Source organism: Danio rerio, chromosome 3, assembly GCF_049306965.1.
Source record: "Danio rerio strain Tuebingen ecotype United States chromosome 3, GRCz12tu, whole genome shotgun sequence".
Classification (NCBI taxonomy): Eukaryota; Metazoa; Chordata; class Actinopteri; order Cypriniformes; family Danionidae; genus Danio; species Danio rerio.
This window is the reverse complement of record NC_133178.1, coordinates 10816881-10840769: the sequence shown is the minus strand read 5'-3', so window position 1 is coordinate 10840769 and position 23889 is coordinate 10816881. Positions and strand designations below refer to the sequence as shown.

The 23889-nt window shown below is 35.9% G+C and overlaps 1 protein-coding gene across 1 annotated transcript; it reads right to left on the bottom strand.

Moving 5' to 3' along the window:
* Positions 1 to 1712: 1712 nt before the first annotated feature.
* dnaja3a (DnaJ heat shock protein family (Hsp40) member A3a) lies at positions 1713 to 23322 on the bottom strand. Its single transcript, NM_201313.1, is given in 11 exon segments — positions 1713 to 2690; positions 6871 to 6968; positions 8256 to 8371; positions 8774 to 8902; positions 11555 to 11619; positions 11713 to 11860; positions 11964 to 12116; positions 14191 to 14397; positions 14484 to 14567; positions 16570 to 16703; positions 23081 to 23322. Coding segments are annotated over 11 exon segments (1362 nt in total). The 5' UTR covers positions 23286 to 23322; the 3' UTR covers positions 1713 to 2667.
* Positions 23323 to 23889: the final 567 nt, after the last annotated feature.

Below are 23889 nucleotides of genomic sequence, written 5' to 3'. Positions count from 1 at the left end.
CAATGTTAGGAAGAAAGGAACAAATATGGGAAGATTACTAAATGCACAACAGGATATTACGTTTACACATCCCTGCACAAGCTGCATGTAAGTTCATCAGCTTTTCACAGCGTAATACTCACTACTCATGAGCAGTGTTGGGGAGTAACTAGTTACATGTAACAGTGTTACGTAATTTAATTACAAAATAAAAGTAACATTAATTAGTTACAGTTACTGAGGAAAATTGTGTAATTAAATTAAATGTTAAAGATTACAAATGGGGTAACATCTAAAAATGTTCTTAAAACATCTGGGATATGTTGGATAATATTAATCTGGTGCTTTGCCTGTTTTTGATATGCCGTCTGCTAAGGCCATTTATTAAAGCGGTGCTACTCTGATGCTTTTACTTGCGGCGCACCCAGAGGCGTAAATCCTGAGGGGAGCATGTCCTCTGTATAAATGCTTAAAATTTATTTAGTTGAAAATGTCCATTAGAAACTTAAAAGTAATAAAATGTAATTAGTTACTTTACTTTTATAAAGTAATTGAAAAGTAGTGTAACTTATTACATTTTAAATAGGGTTATTTGTAATCTGTAGTCTATTACATTTCTAAAGTAACCTCCCCAACACTGCTTATGAGTTCTTTTAAAGGGGCTACTTTTTACTCATATTTTAAATAAATATTTACAACAGATACTTTTACTCTACTTGCACTACATTATTGGGCAATTAATGGTACTTTTACTTGAGTATGATTGTGCAACACTCTTTCCACCACAGCCCAAATTCCACCCTAAACCTAAACCTGACAGGAAACTGTACAATTTTACCATCTGAAAAAAATAAATAAAATCTTCTGTCTAATTTACAAGCTTTTTGAGAAAGGAGGACATCAGCAGTGTCTTAATTTTTCACCTTCTTTTAATACCCGTGTCATGCCTGTCATTAAACAGTAGGGTTGCACAGTTTACTGGTACTATGGTAGTATCGTGATACTATGACTCTAAAATACTGTTGGTGCCACTGTAGTTTGTAAGTGGTAGTATCGTCTTTAATGGTCTATCTGTTAAATACATAATGCTGCACATTGAAAAAGCACTAAAATGTATTAAATGCGTATAATTCACACATTTAATGGTAGCCCATTGCACGTTTTCTGACGCTTTAGATCGAATCTGAATCAGTTCATTTCTGCTCCTGTCAACATGATTTAGTAGCTAAAACAACTGCGACAAACTAACGACTCACAAAGTAAAATTTTGAATTACTTCCCTGATAAGACTGGAAAAAAACAATAGATACTGGAAACATTGAAACTGAATTTTTGATCACTTCTTAAAGCCTAATTTTGTTGGGGGAAAAAATGCTATTTTTGGAGCAAATTTTATTTGGTATAATTTGTATCTTTATTTTAAAGCAATTTTCGTGTGTCAGTTAACAACAAAAAATAAGAACGAATACATTTTAGTTGAGGTGACGTGCAAATACTTGTTTAAATTATAAGGGAATTATTAATTCAATTCAAGTAGGCCTATTATAACACATAAAATATAGTATTTCTGACCATTTTCTTTATTTCATAGTTTGGAGTTATGAATTACAGTATCGCAATACTACTTGGTATCTCGATACTTCAGCTGGTATCGTATCGTAATATTAATTAATGGTATCGCAACAACCCTATTATACAGATTTGTGTCACAAAAACACACACAAAACATCATGTACAGTTGTCACAGAGATTTTAATTATTACATATTGTTCTCTACAACACATTAAAATGATTTAATATTAACAGTTGTTTATTTACACTGCAACTAAAGCAGACGGATGTAGCCTTTTAACACAAAACAAAGATCTTGAACAATGAGCTTCATTAATGTCCAATGAATAATTCTACTGAAGTCAATCCACTTCCAATGTCTGAAAATAGAACTGACTGTGATAAACCTTAACATAAAATTACCGACCAAAGCCAAGAAATAGCATTGCTGTGGGTGCTAAGGCTGATAACACAAAGTTCAGGTAAGACTGTACACTTTCAGAAATAAAGGTACGCGAGCTGTCACTGGGGTGGTACCTTTTCAAAAATGTTCAAACTTGTATCTAAAAGGTCCCTTTTAACATCTCAAATGTACAATAGTACCCAAGTAGTACAAAAGTGTTCCTCTTAAAATGTATAGGTACTAACATATACTTTTAAGGTACCAATATTCACCCTTTGGATACAAATGTGTTCCCTTCAAAAAGGTACCACCCCAGTGACAGCTCGCGTACTTTTATTTCTGAGAGTGTACATGTGTGCGTTTATCAAAATCCTCAATGATCTGCTCTTAAAAGTCAATTGTATGTCCAGAGCTCTTCATTCTGTGTAGTATCTGAGGCGTTTTCCAGATGAATTCAATGCTGTTCATGTTACTTCTTGTAAGTCAGGGGTGTCAAACTCAATTCCTGGACAGCCGCAGCTCTGCACAGTTTAGTTCCAACCCTAATTTAACACACCTGATCCAACTAACAAGTGCTTTAGGCTTGTTTGATACCCACAGATAGGTGTGCTGAAGCAGGGCTGAAACTAAACTCTGCAGAGCTGCAGCTCTCCAGGAACCGAGTTAGACTCCGGTGTTGTAAGTCCATCATGTTTGCAGTGAATTCTCAATCTCCACTAGCAAGGCAAAGTCTCTCAGTTTCCAGCCGATCTTTTACCTGTAAACACAAACAGAAGTGAATAACCTATAAAATCCACTCGATCAAGATGATTATTATAGTTGAGATAATATACAGTTGATAGCAAACAAACAAAACATTTTTAAACTTGTATTTTTAACTTTGTATATAGAATTCAGATGCAACTCTTTTGTTATAAACACATTTCTTATAAGATAAGCTAATAAAAAAGCTACTTTATTTCAAAATGAATATAAATATAAATAATAATAAAGTCTAAATAAAAATATTAGTAAAACTTTAAAATGATTTAGATCAGGGGGTGCCCAAACGTTTTTTTAGGAAGAGCCAAAAACCAAACTTGATTGAGGATGGTGGGCCAAAGGTAAGTATTCATTCATTTCCCTACATTCATTTCTCTGCTTAGTGTCTTTATTCATCAGGGGTCGCCACAGTGAAATGAACCGCCAACTTATCCAGCATATGTTTTACTGACCCAGCCGGGACTCGAACCAACAACATTCTTGCTGTGAGCCGACAGTTCTAACCACTGAGCCACGTTAAAGTTCAGTTAATTATACTTTATAATAAACTTATTATATTAAAACCAATCCCATTATAACAGAATGGAGTTGAATGGAGCATCTGTTTTTGTCTTGATATGCTCTCCCTGATGTTTTCTGCATTGTCTAAAATTTGATTTATTTGCAGATACATTTAGCCAAGCAATAAACCAAACAAATAAAATCAAGTTTATGTTAAATTAGAAATGACCATCTCTTAGATGGCATGGCTGGCCAAATCAAAAGTTACCATGGGCCAACCTCGGCCCACGGACCTAAGTTTGGGCATCTTTGCTCTAGATAACAAAATAACTAATCAGAAATTTTAAAAACCAAACTCAGATATATGGTCAACATAAAGACACATGACATATATAAAATGATGAATGTTGGGAATCAGTTTATGTTGTATGTAAATACAGGAGTTCCCAAACTTTTCAGCCCGTGACCCCAAAAATAATCATATTAGTGGCTCGCGACCCCCATTTTTCAAGGTGGTTGTACTGTAAATATGTAAACGTTGCAGACACAACTATAGGCAAATATAAACATGAGCTTATTGACAACACAAAAATGCAACAGTCTATAAGCCATATAATGTTTTTTAAAGTCATTTATGGATTAAATTACATTTTGCTTTTAAAATTAAAGGCTGATGGCTGATTGTTATTTTTATGTTGTTGTTTCTTTAATGCAACTATTAACTATATTCTGTCGGTTATGAATAAAATATGGTAATTCTAATAGTTTAATAAAATTTATTTGAGTTTTGGATATCACCAAGCGACCCCTTGTCATTGTCCCGCGACCCCCCAGGCGGTCCCGACCCCCACTTTGAGAACCACTGTGTAAATATTGTAATATCCCGTTATCAGCAGAATGACAAATACATACCCACACAAATAGATATATGCGCACAAATATAAATAATCACCCTCATATAAAAATAACACTATCTGAAAAGGCAAGTTTCTTCCTGAAGTTTATTATTTATTTAAGCCATTTTCATTTTTTTTTTTTTATAAAAATCTTAATCAATTACTGGACTTTTTACAGTCATTTTCATTAATTATAATCATATAATTTCTAACATAAAAAAAAATGGAACAGAACACACAGCTGATTATATAACCTTGATCCAGTTATTTCTGTTTGACATTGTGCAACCCCAAAAAATTATTACTTTTAAACTGCTAGGTTCGCAAACAGCCACAAACCAGATGCTAAACCTTAAAAGTCAGGTTTTAAACATAGCTGAAAATATTATGAAGTACCCAGCAGGCAAACAACATCATAAGACGTTATTTTAGGTTAGAATTAGGTAGTGACGTCAGGTCACCAGAATGCAATGTGTAGCTAGCGTCTAAGAACAACGTTATTTTAATGTCCAATAACGGCGTCAAGTGAAGTTGATTTTAGGTTGTGTTGGAAAGTGACCAAAATCCAACAGAGCCAACATCTTAAACCAGCATCATGTTGACGTCAAATACTGACATTTATTCATCAGTTTATAGCAACCAAAATCCAACATCTGATATATGTCATATCGGTAACATCCACATAACGTCAAGCTTTAACATCATTAGATGTTGATATTTGGTTGATTTTAGGTTGTGTTGGAAAGTGACCAAAATCCAATGTCCAGCCAACATCTTAAACCAATGTCATATTGACGTCAAATACTGACATTTATGTATCAAATGATCAAATGGTTAATTTTAGGTTGGATCTTGACGTCGGCCTGACGTTGAGTTCTGACCTCAACAGGATTTTCATTTCCAAACAAAATGCCATGTCCCCACGACATTGGGGTACAATGTCAATGTGATGTCATTCATACCCTGTGCCTGCTGATATATATATATATATATATATATATATATATATATATATATATATATATATATATATATATATATATATATATATATATATATTTTTTTTTTTATTTTATTGAAAGCAATAAAATTATTATTGAAAATCGTGTTTTTAATATTGCCAGATATTTTTGTAGTTATGCAGGTTTTTCTATTCTATATTTGTTTACGTTTTCAATGTTTATTTTTTTTAGTTTCATGTGTTACTTTGTATCTAATTACTTATTTATTTTATTTTTGCTAAAACATTAAGCTTTTCAGAGAGTCGTATCTGAAAAGAATCATCCTACCTGGTTTGTGGCTGTCAGGAGGAGCTAAACATTTTCTTTAATTTGGAGAAAATGCCCTCGTCTTTCTCTGTGTGCCCTGTCCCAGTCTGATTACTGCCCCCTCCTGGACAGAGAAAGGTACTGGTTTAACCTGTTAGCATGACCACCCCATACTCTACTGCAGTAGTTCCCTACTCTGTTCCTGGAGGGAAACCAACAGTACATAGTTTGGATGTCTCCCTTATCTGACTCATTCATTTAAGGTTTTGGAGTCTCTTCTAATGTTCTGATGAGTTGATTCAAGTGTAATTACGACGAGGTTGATAATGTGTGCTAGAGCTTTAATCGGGCCATAAAAGTTACACCCGATAGGGCCCGAGGCCTACAGAAGTCGTCCCGAGCCGACAGGTACATTTGATTGACAGCTTTATAAAGCCCGAACTCGTTAATAACCCAACATTATTCAAAATGTGCACAGGCACACAACTCTTTTGCCGTCAAGAATGAGTCATTTATATGTTTTAACAATTTATTAGTAACAAACGTAGGCTGTAGACCACTTGGAAGTTGAAACAAAGAAATAAAATAAGTCCTCTGTAACATCGTAACATCTCAGCACTCTAGGTACATACGCTTAGCCTTTAAATTGGCCAACACACCAATAAAAATAAGTCTTTTCTAACAAATCAAATGAAAATAAATTCTAAATTTGGCAATAACGAAATTAAGATAATGGCACTTCTCATCACAATCTGGCATTAAGGCGACGGCGAAGCTGAATATTAAAAGAATAGCCTAAAGCCAACATTAGCCTGTATACTCTGTGTACCTTATGATTTTATTGTTTAATTAATATTTATTTTTTAATAAAAAAAAACCTTTACTCACCAAGATTAGGCTAAGTGTTTTTGTGGAGGAACATTATTGAATCCACTGTAAATGGCTTTAGCTCAGTCCTGTGCTCAGGATGGTGCGTCCAGCAGCACTGAACACCCTTTCACTGCTGCTGCTACAGGCCGAGATGCATAATTCTGATCTGGCTAATTTTGCTTGTTTTGAATGGGCTATTATTGTTTGTTCATCTTTTACCAACCCAGAACGTCCATTAAATTTTCCATGACAGCGGTTTCAATGTAGCGAGTGGCCTCCTCATCTTCCCTGTCAGCTTGCTGTGCTGTTTACCGCTCTAATACCCAGTGTATGAGTGACCGCCGAAATACCTTTGCGGCTAGAATGACCGGTTCTTTCTGAACTGGTGGCTGGCCTGACCGCAGTCAAAATTCGTTCTTTTTGACTTCTCCGTCATCTTTTGTTTCACCTTTGCAGGGTTTGCAACAGCCGTTGTAACAAACGGTTTAATTACTTTCTCGCGCTAATCGCATCACATGACTGTTCATTTACAAGCCAAGCCCGGCCTGACTCGACCAAAAGATCTTCAGCTCTAATGTGTACTGTTGGAGTGCCTTCAGGAACAGGGTTCAACTGCTCTACTGTACTAAACTAGCAGTACCTGCAGTGGTGCTGGTCACTCCGTTGACGGTTCCCTCCACATCAGACTCGTCCTCCGCATAGCTCATCATAAGTGCTCGCTGTCGGTCCGTCAACATCCTGACAACACACACACACACAAATGTCATTGTAAAATGTATGCAAAACAACTTAATCGACAAGTCTTGTAACACTGACTGCGTTTACATGGACATCAGTGATCTAATTCCTTGTCTTTTTCTGAATAAAACAATAATACGATTAAGGTGTTTACATGAGTTGCTTTTTTTTTTTTAAGTTCACTTCATGTTCCCGCTTTACATAGTTCGGTTAACGTCATTACGTCAGCATTCGACTCTAGTTTTCTCCGGCATTTCACACAACAACAGTTTGTGTTCATCATCGCACAATATGTGATTTTGGCCGTTTTGTTTTTAATTTTGTTTTTAATTTTTTAATTTTTAAATTTACTGCAGTTTAATTTTCAAATTAAACTGCAGTAAATTTCTCACACTATCTGTGCAAACAAACAACGGTAGATACAAACTCACAAGCAACAAGCCACCTCTGCCATTCACTAATTTTTTTATTCATCCCCCTACGATGTGCAGTTCATGAGCGGAATACTGAGATATTTGGGCTGACAAATCAATAAACTGCCCTTGTGTGGCACAACACATTGAAATGAATGGGTTTCATAGCGCAGTGCTTTCTGTATCCAATGTGAAAGCAGATTCACCAGTAAGCTGGAAACTGCTTGACGATACAGCATATCATAGCCTTTCTTTCAGTTCTTGTTTTATCCATGTTTCTCTCTGGCATTTCCCTTTGTTTTGTTTACATTTTTACAGTTTAAAATTCAACACATCTTTAATAAAAATGTATTTGATTCATAAGGCTAGATCTATAAAAATGAACATTTCACAACAACTTTAAAATGAGCGACATAACCCAATCAAAATATTAGAGATGCAAGCGCCATCTACTGGCAGAGAGTGAATCAGCATTTTTATTCATTCTACTGTTTTTCTATTGTACAGATACTTTTTCATGTAGCATCATTTCAGTCAGATCATTGTGTTTATATTTTTGAAAAGATACAATCTAATTTAAAGTCTAGCTAATTTAAAGACCAGGTTAATGCGTGAAGTGTTTAATGTGGATCTTGAGTACAGTGCAGTAGTTTCCTCAAGATTGCAATAACTGTAGATTCAATGCTATTAACACCTTGCTAATGTTGTTCTATTTTAAATATCTTATTTACTGCTGTAAAAAAAAAAATATATAAAATAAAAAAATAAAAAAAAAATAAAAAAAATCGGAATCTGCTCATTTGCTTAAAATTTGAAATCCGCTATAAAAATAAATACTTAAATAAATTATAAAAATATGCGCAAGAATTCTTACTTGGGGATTTTGATCTTGATGTGGACGTAGTGGTCACCGTAACCATATCCGTTGACCCGTGGTATACCTTTACCAGACAGCCGGATCCTCTGGTCAGTTTGAGTTCCAACTGGGATCTATAAGATTCAATGAGAACAAAAAAACTATATTAACCTGTCATCACAATAAATGACTGCTCAAATATGCCAACTTCCATACTATACACTAGGAAAGAAACGTAATTAAGAATGCTGATGAAACAAATCTGTTATTTTAGATGACTTTAGATCTGCTACTCTAAAACCACTAGGGTGTTATAGCAAGGCCCTGTCCTAATGAGTGATTTATTCATTCAAAACTTCAACATCAAGCAGCACAACAAGCTGTTTTTAATGTCTAAAAATCAATGGAAGTGAATGAGAGCAGAAGCCTCGGACCAAAAAGATTACAATGGCTGCGCCCGCTCATACCTCAAGTATAAGATGAATACAGAATTAGATTTTGGACACAGTGTGTGTTTATTGCGCAGGATGTCTCACCGAGAGATTGATGGTCTCGTAAAGTCCTTGCGCTCTGATGGTGCCACCCAGGATGGCCTGAGCCACAGAGATCATGACGTCAGAGTGAATGTCAGCACCGTCTCTCCTGAAGATCGGACTCTTCTGGACCTGAGAGCACAGACACAGTTATGCTGGATGAATGAGATCTGAAATTACACATTCATAGCAGGCGACAGCACAGAATGCTGCTGAATATTAAACTATATTCAATTACAAATATTACTGGTTATTCATACATGATGCGTCTTTCGTAAGAAAATTGCAATAAATGCCCGTAATTTGATGGCCACTGCTAGAGCTAACTCCAGACCGAATGACAGCCGCTACTAGAGCTAGCTCCTGATTGGATGACAGCCAATACTAGAATTAGCTCCTGACTGGATGACGGCCGCTAATAGATTACTGCCGCTACTAGAGCGAGCTCTTTATTGGATGATGGCCGCTGCTAGAGCTAACTCCTGACCGAATGACTGCCGCTACCAAAGCTAGCTCCTGACCGGATGACGGCCGCTAATAGATGACGTCCGTTACTAGAGCAAGCTCTTGATTTGATGATGGCCGCAGCTAGAGCTAGCTCCTGACTGAATGACGGCTGCTACTAGAGCTAGCTCCTGACCGGATGATGGCCGCGACTAGATGATGGGCGTTACTTGAGCAAGCACTTGATTGGATGATGGCTGCTACTAGAGCAAGCTCTTGATTGGATGATGGCTGCCACTAGAATTAGCTCCTGACTGGATGACAGCCGCTACTAAAGCAAGCTCTGGATTAGATGACGGTCGTTACTAGAGCTAGCACCTGATTGGACGAAGGCTGCTACTAAAGCTAGGTCCCGATTGGATGACAGCTGCTACTAAAGCTAGGTCCTGACTGGATGCAGGCCGCTACTAGATGACGGCTGCTACTAGAGCAGGCTCTTGATTAAATGATGGCCATTACTAGAGCTAGCGTCTGATTGGATAAAGGCTGCTACTAGAGCTAGTTCCTGACTGGATGACGGCTGCTACTAGAGCAAGCTCTTGATTGGGTGACTACCACTACTCGAGCTAGCATCTGAAAGGATGACAGCGACTATTAGAGCTAGCTCCTGACTGGATGACGACTGCTACTAGAGCAAGCAGGCGGTTCAAGGTGGTTTTAGACATAATACTTGAAGGGCTTCTATAAAAACAGGGGTAAGAGTTCAGAAATTAAGCTGTAGAGGTCGCAGTACATGGACATAGCAAAATCAAGACCTGTTTAAACTTATTTAGGGCCTGGAAACTAGGGATGCTCATTTCGGTTAATTTTGCTAACCGACAACCGCCGCTCGTTAATCGGTTATTAACGGTTAACTGGTCAGATTACTATTAAATTATCATTAATTTTTTTTTAAACAAATTGACGTGTCTATTTTGTGTCTGACACATTACATATTGCATTTTAACATACTGATTTATTTTAACATGCTAGCATATTAATAACAAAACATAACAACAGCATCTTAACACAGCTGCAGTGTTTACAACTGCATAGAAAAACAGAATAAAATAAATAAAATAAACAGGCCCGCCCTAAATTATTTACACTTAAAATCATTCATTTAGAGAACAAACCGAACACACTGACTGATCCTTTTTAAGAACCGGCATAGACTATAGACTGTTATTTTTTTTTAATCATATGTTTTTTTCTTCGGTCAAATAAAAATAGCAGACTTCATCAAATCGCTCGCTCCACGGAAAATATGCATTTATTAAATGCCCCGCTGTTATTATTATATTACAAAACCTTTTTACATTTTTAATAGAAATCATTATTTTAAAGATTAGGCTATGTCTTGATATATGGTTTCCTTTCTCTCTCTAGCAGTTCAAGTGCACGTGCTGCGTGATGAAAAACAATGACAACGCGTGCATATGTTGACTTTTTGTAAACAGTTTTGTTGTTTAAATATGATATTGCATTAATTTGCATACATGCTTTAGAAGCTGTAAAATAAAAGCTAAAGCCTATTTGTTGTGTTGATGACGCAGATCAAGGAAACCATCAGCAAACTCGTCTGTATCAAACAGCAATATTCTTCTTCCATTTTGCTTCTTTGGCAAATATGTCTGTAGGCTTGTGTGGTCACACGTTATCGTCCCGCGAGTTAACAAATATGTCTGATCACAGCAAACATGATTTTTCCATTCCAAAAACATGAGGCGCACCTCGCTCCTTCTGACAAGGAAAAAAAGGTGCGATCCTCTTTTTTTGTCACTATGAAACGACTAAATCAGCTGGGTATTGATTGTGCAATAGTGTTGCTGTCAATGTTGTTACAATTGTAATATTTAATACTATTGTGATATTCAAGATTTTTAAATTCATACAGCTCTGGATAACTTAAAGCAAGCACTAGTACAAACTGCTGCTCTGGGATGAGCCGTGTGCAAAACAATTGAGGCTTTTAGTAAACCATTCAAAAGATGCCCCTCTTAACGCATTCGATTGGCCCCTTATGCAGCAAAACTAAAAATATATAAAATATTATTTTTAATCGTTTAACTGATACCGTTAATCGGTTACAAACGCACCCTCTGGTTAACAGTTAATTGATTATTTTGAGCATCTCTACAAGAAACACAATGCTTCAGTAAATTCAATACTTTTTGAAGCCTATCATTTTTCTAGTTTAGATTTTTTTTTATTCCTTTAGTTTTTAAGACCCAACAGAAATCCTCACTGCAACTGTGGGTTATGCGGGTTAAGGTTCAGTTGATGCACTAATGTACTCACTTTGAACGTAATGAAGATCTCTTTCTTCCCAACAGGCATTCGCACCGTCTGCCCATCCTCAATACCTGAAAAACAGCCGAGAACAAAACATCAAAACTCAACAATCCCATTCACTGAAGTCAGTCTCACTTTAACATCGATAACCCCAGTGAACCCACCAGCAGGAACGGGCACCGTGACGGTTTTCCTTTGTTTGGTTTGTCCCGTCCCTCGACAGGCGATACAGGGTGATGTGATGACCGAACCTCTCCCTCCACAGCGCCGGCAGGTGGAGCGCATCACAAAGGGTCCCGTGTTCACCGTCTCCTACAGTGACAGACGCACCAACAATTCAACAACAGGTTTTGGTATTCAAATACGTCTTTTTTCCACAAATTCGACAAGTATGTTTTTTGACAGCCTTACTCACCATGCCGGTGCCGTTACAATTTCCGCAGTGCTGGACTTTAGACCCAGGCTCATGTCCTCTGCCGTCACACCGCTGACACGTGCCCTCGATGTTCACTGTGATCTCCTTGTTCACTCCTTTAGCAGCCTGAGCGAATGTCAGCTCCATCACATACTGTTAGCAAACACAGCAAGGGTTATGCACAATCTAGAGATTTACGATTTCCACAAAAAACGCTGACAGAGTCGCAAATATGGATTTAAATGAACTGCATCGATTTTTTTGGGCCCTTTTCATTGTCTTCTGGACAATGGAAAAATCATAATCACGATTATTTTGGACATAATTGTAAATCACGATTATTCAAAATGATAATCAGTTAAAGTCAAAATTATTCGCGCTTCTGTGAATTTTTTTTTAATGGAAATATTTCCTAAATGATGTTTAACAGAGGAATTTTTCCACAGTATTTCCTATAATATTTTTTCTTCTGGAGAAAGGCTGATTTGTTTTTATTTCGGCTAGATTTAAAGCAGGTTTGAATATTTTGAAACCCATTTTAATAGCTCAATATTATTAGCCACTTTAAGAAATATTTTGATTGTCTGCAGAGGAAACTACTGTTATACAATGACCTGCCTAATTAACTAATTAAGCCTTTGAATGTCACTTAAAGCTGAATACTAGTCCCTTGAAAAATATCTAGTAAATATAATGTACTGTCATCGTAGCAAAGATAAAAGAAATCAGTTTAAATTTGTTTAAATTATGCTAAGCATCTTTACTGTAAGAAAAAAAACTTAAGCTACAAAGGTCCTTCAGTCAAGAGCAGTGAGCGATTTTCTCCTTTTGTCGTTTGATTAATATTAACAACAGGCGGCAGCAGGATTATTGCGCGCTGTCACTTTAAGAATAGTGCGGCTCTGATATGGTTTCTCTTTCACATGTCTTTTAATTCTCAACTTGTTTATTTGTTACACAAATGAGGGTTAATATGAATAATTATTAAACACAGCGCTCTGACACAAATGTGCATGTATTTGACCATTAAAGCGCTCACATTAAGATGGCATTAGATGTGTGTGTGCTCTGCTCTTCTCCGAGCCTGCCGAGGCTAAGTGCGGCGCGTGCACACACACAACAGTATGTGCTCTTTCGCGCTTTTAAAAATATCAATGATTTGAACGTAAATCATTGAATGATGCGCATCCCGTACTGCAAACGTAGTCATATTTACATGGAACTGAGCTTCGCAGAGCTACAAATGTGTACAACTGGAAAGGGGGCAGTATATGATGCAATTATCGCTTATCTTGATTAATGGTTTTTCATAATTGCTAGAATTCTCTGGCAAATTAGAAGTGACAATAAAATACGGCTCAAATCAAAAATAGTAACGAAGTCAAATTAGGGCTTGACAATAGGAAAAAAAAACACATTGTAATATTTAGTTTTTCCTTTTCTAGATCTTAAGTCTCCTGTAATACGACTATTGTGAATAGACATCGTAATTCTGAAACTATTATGCACATGATATTAAATCAGTTAACATTTTTTCCCCATTATTAAATAGCATTTTGTTTTCCCTAAAATGTGATTTTATTTACTACCTAAAACCAATTACTACAATTATTAATATTATAGTTTTTGTTATTATTATTATTATTAATAATAATAATAATAATAACCATAATATTTATTATTATTTAAAGAAACAATTTAATAATTTTACTACATTTAAATATTTAGAAATTTACATTGATTTAAATTGAGCATAAAACACTTATTGTGGGGAAAATGGGGAATAAAATAAAAGTAGTTATATTTTCTCCCTCCCAAATTATGTTTTTATATTTTTGATCTACTTTTCCCTTGAAAAGTTTCAAATAAACAACAACAAAAAAAGTTTTAATGTTTTAAAATGTAAAGGTATTTGGGGGTATAGGGGTTTTGAGAGAAAAATAAATTACAGGGAATTTAAGGGAAATAACAATATTTTTTAAAAAACTTATAAAAAAAAAAAAAAAACAAATCAAATTTTCTGGACATTTAAAAAAATGCGATAATAATAACAAAAAAATGTATAATTATATCTCATTATCTTATGAATAATGAACAAACTCAAAATTAATAAATAAATCAAATAAATACATTTTTAAATATTCAAAAGTATAGACCAATTGGATTGGCCGCAGTTTGCAGTTACATTAAAATCCACTAGTCATCTCTGGAAGTAAGCATCTCATACCTCTTGTGGCTGATTAAAGATGGCGTTGAAATCCCCAAAGCCCTGAGCGCCAGAAAACTCGCCAAAGATTTTGCGGAAAAGCTCCTCCGGGTCAATGCTGGTCCCTCCACCCCAATACTGCTGATGTCCCGCACCGGCGCGACCCGCATCAAACCCTGCAGAACCGTACGTGTCGTACTGTTTCCTCTTTACCTCGTCACTGAGAACCTGAAGAGGAAACATGAGAAAAACACCAACTCAGTATTCCAGCAGGAGACACTGCTAACAAGAAAAACAACAACAACGCTTCAAACCTCATAGGCTTCCGCTAGCTGTGCAAACTTTTCCTTAGCTTGAGGGTCTTCTTTATTAGTGTCTGGGTGATACTTTTTGGCCATCTGAATAGGAGAAAATCATTAAGGAGTCACTGAAGGGTTCGTTTTCAAACATTAAAAGGTGCTAAATAAATAGAGTGCTTGATAGAGGGTTACATTTTATATAAATTTACCATATACAACACATGAAATCCTATATTGATGTAAGCTTTCATAACAAATCGTCACATTAGAATTATGAGGTTCTATCTGACATTTTTGTCAAAATCGACTTATTGACATATTCTTATTAAATGACAACTTATTTACATTATGAGATGTTTTTTGGGAAGTTGTTTACATTTGAAGACTTCATTAAAAAAACAAATGTTACAAATGTTTGCTATGGAATACAAAAAACTTTAAAGCTCAATATCTTAAAATTATTAAGAACCCAGATAGAACCTTGAAATTCCAAGGTGACAAAATACTTGCTGTTTAATAATTAAGGCTATTATTATTATTATAAACTACTATTAATAATAATAATTAAGAATATTATTTTATTATTATATAACAATAATAATAATAATAATAATAATAATTATTATTATTATTATTATTATTATTATATACTATTATTACATGACTATTTTTAAGTTTAGCTTAAATGGTAAACTGTAGATTTATAATTTCATTTATCAATAAATAATAATACAATAAAAGTTATAAATACTATACAAATAATAATAAATAAATACTAATATAAATAAATATATTATTACATTAAGTATTTGATCACTTTTATTAAATACTTTATAAATGATGTTAGCAACAAATACTAAATGTGTTGAAACATAATTAAATTATTGATGAAATGTGTTAAATAAATTTAATATATCCATCATTCTTATTTCCTGAAAAATCTTTATATACATTAAGAGCCTAAATTATTAGCCTTCTTATGAATTTCTTCTTTTTTTTCAAATATTTTCCAAATGATGTTTAACAGAGCAAAGAGATTTTCACAGTATTTCCTATAATAATTTTTCTTCTAGAGAAAGTCTTTTTTTAATTTTGCAGTTTTTAATAGAAAAAAATAAGGTCAATATTATTAGCCCCCTTAAACAACGTTTATTTTCGATTGTCTACAAAACAAACCAGTTATAGAATGATTTGCCTAATTACCCCAATTAACCTAATTAGGCCTTGAAATGTCACTTTAAGCCAGAGATGCCCAAACTAGGGCCTGCAGGCTAAAGCTGGTCCATGGTAACCTTTGATTGGTTTAGAGATTGTCAAACCAAATATAAATGTAACCCTTTGTTTGTTTGGTTTATTGTTAAAAGCTAACTGAAAATAAATGTTTCAATGAAACAGTGTAAATTAATCAGAGTTTGTTTAAATGTAGCCTACATACTGTCTCCCGACAATGCAGAGACTTTGGTGAGCAAATCAAGTCAAAGACGGATTCTGCTTGTCAAGTGTCTTCAACACTGAACTCCACTGTGTTATAAATGTGATCGTGTTTTTATTGCAATATGTTATCATTTAAAAACTTACACTGCATTAGATAATACAATTTAAAGTAATGTTTTCGATTTATTTTGAAATATTAGGAAATAAATTAGGAAATTGTCCATGGCAACTTTAATGTCATATAATTAGGTATATTTACCTTCGGCCCACGGCTGGCAATGATATTTGGTTTTTGGCCCTTTATACAAAAAAGTGTGGGCATCCCCGCTTTAAGCTGAATATTAGTGCCTTAAAAAATATCTAGTCAAATATTATGTACTGTAATCATGGCGGAAAAAAAAGAAATCAGTTATTACAAATGAGTTATTAAAACTATTATGACAAGAAATGTGTTGAAAAAAATATTTCCGTTGAACAGAAATAGGGAAAAACATACAGGGGGGCTAATAATTCTGACTTCAACTATGTTTTTATAACAGTTACATTGTTCAATCAGTTTAGACATGCTCATTTAAGTAACATATATACATTTGAAAGCTACTTGATCAATGCTATAATTCATTAAATATTCATTCATTTTGTTTTGCCTTGCAACTGTTTTGCATACCTGGTAATAAGCTTTCTTGATCTCTTTCTGCGTTGCCGAGCGAGGAACTCCTAAAATCTGGTAGAAGTCTTGTTTTCTTGAAGGAGCGCTGGTGTGAAATGACATCTTACAGACGACGTGCGAAGAGCCTATAGCTGTGAGACACACAATAATCATTATTAATGTGAACAGCTCATTTCACTTATTAATTACCTAAACAGCAGTCAAGTTCACTTGTATTGTGGTCTGCGCTAATTGCGATGAATAATTTGTATTCATTTGTTTCTCTATTGCATGTTCTCCCGGTGTTGGCGTGGGTTTCCTTCTGGTGCTCTAGTTTCCCCCACAGTCCAAAGACATGCACTATAGGTGAACTGAATTAACTAAATTGGCCGTATTGTATGTGTGTGAATGAGTGTATGGGTGTTTCCCAGTGGTGAGTTGCAGCTGGAAGGGCATCCGCTGTGTAAAACATGTGCTGGAAAAGTTGGCAGTTCGCTGTAGCGACCCCTGATAAATAACGGACTAAGCCGAAGGAAAATGAATATTTCTGCATTTGCATGTGTTTTGAGAATAAGTGTGCCTGTATGTCGTCAAACTGATTTTTTCTCTCAAGCTGTTAGTGTTCACCTAAACATGAATATTCAGTTATTAATTACTCACCATTATGTTGTTAAAATAAAATAAAACTAAATATCTTATGTCGTTCGAAACCCCCAAAAACTTATTTTGCCCTTCAAAATAGAGATCTGTTCGGGACTAAATTTTGAATCCCGCTCCCGCCCGCACCCGCCAGGTTTTAGCCGGAACCCGACCGCTCCCGCTTATATTAAGCACTTGATGTCCCGCTGCCCGACCCGCCCCGTTTTCTATCCGCCGCGCCCGATCCCGCTAAAGAGCGGGGGGAGAACAAAACCGAAAATCCCCCAGTTATACAGTCCAGACAGCCTATAACAAGCTGTCTGTATAAACTAGGGTTGTAACGGTATGAATTTTTCACGGTATGATAATCGTCTAAAACAATACCACGGTTTGACGGTTTCGCGGTATACGGTATGTTACAAAATAATAGAACAGTGAAGCAAATTTGACTTTTTCCAAATAATATATTTTTAGTTACTATAAACAACACCACTTACAATGAACAAATAAAAATAAGAAAATAATAAATAATGTGTCAAAGTCCAAATAAAGTCCAAATAAACATGGTGCAAATCCTCAGTAAAAAAAATAGATATAAATATTTACTATACTATAAATAGTTACATAACGAAACTAGATTCAATATGGAACATCCCTAGATTTTATGTGCCAGCAAGGATATGGTTGTCTATGGATATGGTTGTCTGCAATGCAGACAAACAGCTGCATCTTCATTTGCGTCTTTTGAAAACAGCAAGAGCAGCAGTTCGTCTTTGCTGTGTCACTGTTTTGTCATGTTTCTGTGCTGCTGTGCATGCAAAAGTACTTAGTATGAGAATTATTTCATGCAAAACTTTTTTTTTGCGTTTTATTTAGCCGCGCATAAATGTATGCCTTTCTCTCATTCCGTGTTGTTCAAAAAGCTTGGTCCACAAACAAAAGCGAAACCTATGCTTATTGGTTGTGATATAGCGAGTTTGAACCAATCTGGGCATGGAGGAGGGACAATGCATCAATGTATCATGTCTGGTTTGTCCGGAGACACAGTGACGAGCGTTTCTTTATCAAATCAGCGTTGTCAAATGTTGATGACGTATCCGCACTGATTCCGGAGCCTCTGAAAGTCCGCGAATGTTATGTGATACAGCACTGGACAGCTGAGATTCTCTTCTTTATGCCAATCTTTGAATTGTATGAATCGGATCAGCGGATCAAAAGTTATTAAACATTTAAGAGCAATACTTATTTTTAGCCGCGGGCGGCTGTCTCGGTCTTTAAGGGTTAAAACCGTTGATATGCAATTGTTCATGGTATGATAATCGTGCACGTTCAAATCGTGGTAAACCGTCATACCGGTATATTGTTACAACCCTAGTATAAACACACACACACAGACAAAGCTTTCTCTCTCATTCGCGCGCCTTCTAACACACACTCATAAGCACCAAGCACAAACACAGGCAAAGCTCTATCTCTCATTCGCGCGCGCGCACACACACACACATCTCTCATTCGCGCGTGCGCATACATACACACACACACTGCAACAAACAAGCTAAACACAGCATCGCGCTATTTCATTTACACACATACATACACGTGCTCACTCGGGAGTCGGGAGCGATATTGCTAGACAGCCCGCTCCTGTCCCAAATTAAACCCGTTACCGACCGCTCCCGTGATTTATTCGGAAATTTATACCCGCACTGTAGAAATCCGGTCGGTTCCCGCGGCGCCTGCGAGACAGCCGCGGGAATGCAGACCTTTACTTCAAAACACAAATTAAGAAAGTTTAGATGAAATCCTGGAGCTCTTTCATCCTCCATAGACAGCAATGGTCCCAAATCATTCAAATTCCTGATCAATAAATACTAAAAACATCCTCAAAACAGACCATTCGCCTTCAGTGATTCAATCACAATATTATCAAGCTACGAAAATACTTGTGCAGACATTATAAGTCCTGTGAAGTGCTTTGAAATGTCAATTTTTATTCAATGTTTGATGTAGTCTCAACCAAAACATGAAGAGAGAGTGGAACATAGTGTAACTTCTTCCCTTTTAAAAAAACAGCCAATAGAGTTTTGTTTTTAATCGCTTCTCTGTCAATAAGAGTGGTTGAGCTCAAGCCCATAAAATTTAAAGCACCTCGAAGGGGGCGGGACATGTCAGACACTAGAGAGCATTTGATTGGTCAAGATTTGATGAGGAACTGATTTGAGGTTAATTCATTTAGGCGGAAGTGAGCAACTGCAAGCTTAACATGTCTATGTGTTTTCTTTTCTAAATACAAACTGTCATTGTTTTGTGCGCATTAGCTTATCGATAACCTAAAAACTAACAATACTGATAGTAACATCTAAAATAATTTATTTGAACTTCATGAGACCCAAAAACAGACTATTCAACTCAGTTTCTTCTCCTCAGGGTCAGTATAGGGCGCACATTCACAGGAGCTCTGTGCTCTTTATGGGTGTCGTTCTCGGTTTTGTTGACGTTTTAACTCAAATATGCCTTATGACACTAGTGTTGTCATAAGTAGTGTTGTTATATCAGTTCACCGCTGTTTACTGAATGCAGACAAAGTTACAGGGACACTGGAGCGTTTTAAAGCTGCAAAGATCAGCTGGTCTGTTTATGAGCTGACAAACCAGCAATCCGCTGATGAATCGACTGGTCTTTGTGACTTTAAACCACTCCAGTGTCCCTGTATCTGTGTTACAGCAGTGAACTAATGAGTTTCACGACCAATCAGTCATTTACGTTGAGCACGTGAACACAAAGGCAAATCAGTGCTGTTTAAGAACACGCTCAAATGTTAGCGCTGGACATTTTTAAAATTGTAGTACCGTTTGGTATCGAAATTCAGTATCGTGACTAGGGATGGGCCGGTATAAGTTTCTGACGATATGATAACTTTAGATAAAAATACCACAGTTTCACTGTATTGTAATTACTGCTCTAAAATAAGTATTTTTTACCCCATTGAATACAATATATTTTATTTTAGGAAACATTTATAATATTTTGGTGACAGTTAGCATGTCCAGCTAAATAATTAAAATAAATCATTGACTTCTGCTCTCTTTAATGGTTTCAAAAACACAGATTTATTTACAACACATAAAAAAACATTTAAAAAAAACAACTTGCATATTAGGGATGCACTGATATGGATTTTTTGGGCGATACCGATAACCGATAATTCTTCAGACTTGGAGGCCGATAGCCGATATGTATAGGCCGATAATTATAAATATTTCAAAATGTTTTATTTTTACACAGCAAACTTCATAAAAGCTGAAACTCTGCTCTTTTGAACTGAATAGCCTATACTCCAAGCAAAAAAAAGCTATGATTTCAAAATTGCACGGTGATTATAAAGACCTATAATCACCATTTCACAAAAATCAACATGCAAAAAATACATTATTTCATTTACTTCATAGGAAATTAACATGCAAATTGACAAAAGAACGAGCTAAGGACTAAAACCAGCTCAAATGTTCTTAAAAAACAGGTTACAGTGATGTACATGTGTACAAATATGTCCGAAAAAGCCTTTTTTAGAGGTGTTTTGACAGCTCAGAGCCACAGTACAAGTGAAAAGCTAAATACTGAATGTATTATTTTAGAAAATGCGACAAAAATTCATCCTATTTGGCGTTTTAGATTCTTTTGAACACGTAGCATCAACGATTCTTTGTTCGTTCTTGCTGTCAATCGCGGGAAAATGATCGATGAAAAGCTTATGATAAACCGCTGAGGGCGCAGATTTGCCCTCGGATTTTGATACAAACCGGATCATTGAGCTCAGACGACTTTATGACAAACACAGAGCAGAATATAAAGACAGAATGTGTGGCCCGTATATTGGATTCAGTGACCGGTGCACCTAGGCTCTCCCCTGTTGTCGATCTGTGAAGGCTTAAGCATTTATCGGCCGATAACGATATGGCCTCCGATACATCGTGCATCCCTATTACATATATCTTAGGAACGGTAGAACACAAAATTTAAGCGGTTTTAAAACTTTGATTTTACCAAACCGCGGTATACCTTGAAACCGGTTATCGTCCCATGCCTAATCATGACAACACTGACACTAAGGAGAAGAAACTGCTGAATAAAGTTTTTACTTTTGTTTATGTGAATACAAAAGAATTGATACAGCTTGTTTTGAGAGTTTTATGGACTTTAGATGAGCTGGGACCATTGCTGACTGAGGATGAGAGAGCTCCAGGAATTCATCTAAAACATCTTTATTTTGTTCTGAAGATGAACGAACGTCTTATAGGTTTGGAACTACATGATGGTGAACAATCAATAACAGACAATTAATTTATGGGTGAACTAACCCTTATTGACGTAAAGTTGGTTTTATATTCACACACTTGGACTTTCTCCTTAATAATATAATTTTAAGGTATTCTTTACTATTTCTAATAGGGATGTAACGGTATTGTAAATACCGTCATACCGCAATAGCAATTGTTTTCAATATTACCGTAGTCGCATGACTCGGTAAAACTATAGGTCTTCTGAGAAAATTTGCTCAGGCGAATGAAGCGAACGGGAGGTAGCGGAAACTACAATTCCCATCAGCCCAGGCGTGGCCATCATCCATACAGATCCAGTAATGCGGAAATGGAGTGTGCTTCTAGTAGCGGAGATGAAAAAGAGCTGGAAATGATCGAACCTAAAGCAGGTTTTAAATCGGATGTGTGGAAGCATTTCGGTAGGGGGTGTTGTTGTTGACGCTGCGCGCGTACTGAATAGCGGTGTTGTCGCGTCGGGCATTTCTGTTGCAGGGGACATTGTAAATGCCCAGAGATACCAGCTTTTACCAGATTTTAGTTATATAATTTTCCCTAAACCCCATCTCTAAGTGAGTGAGTGATTAAATGTTGAATGTGATGAGTTTTCAACAATACTAAATTGAAACTTTAGTATTTTTTTTACATGGTTTAATAATTTTTTGTTATTAAAATTGTAAAAATTGAAGTTTCTGTTTCAAAGCTTACAGATAGATGGCTAATTTGTATTTCATTGACACTTTTGGCACTTTTTTGGGGTATTTTCATTAGTTTTGTTTTTCCTGTAAATGATTCAATAAATACCGTACCATGAAAATCTGATACCGTTACATCCCTAATTTCTAAACATCATATTAGCAGCCAATGATTATCAAAATGTGTTTTTTAGTCATTTAAGTAGTGCTAATGTTGTTCTGAAGTCATACTTGCTAGCGATTTCAGAGGAAATATTTAAAATAGCACTGTCACTGTTAAAAAAAAAAACGAGCAAATGTGTAAATATAACAACAACTTTACCTCAATAAGGGTTAGTTCACCCATAAATTAAACGTCAATCAATCTAACCCTTTGAGCTCTCTCAGCCACCGTATAAAAACAGATGCAACCCAACAAAGATCAAACTGAACCAAACAGCGTAACACACTACTCAACATTCTGAATACCTTCATTATTATCTTCGTAATAGCAACATCTAGTCGTATATAATGTCTTTATTTGTACAGCAGAACTCCTGCAAGGTCAGGGAAGCTTCTGGAAATGCAGCCAGAGCAGGTCTGTGGTTTACCCTCAGGCCCAAACTTTTACTCTGGCATTATCGATCAGGTATCTTGATCAAAGTGATCACGTGTGTGTGTATTGATCATAGCTTATTGCCACAGCCATGTTTACTTTCTGACCTATATGTTGAGAATTGACGTGATGACATAGCCTCGTCCGTCAAACCAACTAATCAGTATATGATTCGAGCTGATCGGATGTGCTTTATGAACTCAGTGTTTTGAACTTACAAGTTTTTATAATGCATATTATTCCAGTAAGCGTGTAGGTTTGATGCTCAGGCCTGTATTCCTCACCTGTCATGCCGCTCAATGTCACCGCAGCCCCGGCTCCTCCGGAGAGCCCGCCGCGTGTCGTCCACATCTGCCGGCCTGACAGGCTCTTGAAGCCCCTGTAGGCTCCATCCGCTCGGGGAATGAAGGGTGAGCATGCCCGGCTGTGGCTGGAGGACACGGCCGCTGAGATCCAGCGTGCGGAGCTGCGAGCCGCGGAACACGCCATCTTTGCTCCTTACCGAGACGAGAGCGACTGCGCATGTGCGAGCAGCATGCGCATAAGAATCAGACTCTTGGTTGAAGTTCAATAAAGTGGACAGGCTGGAATTTTATGGAGGCTGTCCTAGACAGTGAGAAATTCAAGTTCAATTTGAATTATTAATAACAAAAAAAATTGGTTTCATTATATTTAATTATTTTTCTGTAAAAATGAAAACTATGTAGATCATTTATTATTCTCTTCATTGTAATTTATGAGGATTTAGTGTACAAATATGGAGTCAAAATCTGCTGGACAAAAATGGTTCTGAAATATAGCTTTCAGTTTATTTGTTTATTAATAGTTTATTTAGCCTATATACCGCATATTTATTAGTTTATTTAGCATATATAATATATATAGCATATTTATTAGTTTATTTAGTCTATAAAATGTATAGCATATTTAATAGTTTATTTAGTCTATATAATATATATATATATAGCATATTTAATAGTTTATTTAGTCTATATAATATTTAATAGTTTATTTAGTCTATACAATATATATATATATATATATATATATATATATATATATATATATATATATATATATAGACTAAATAAAC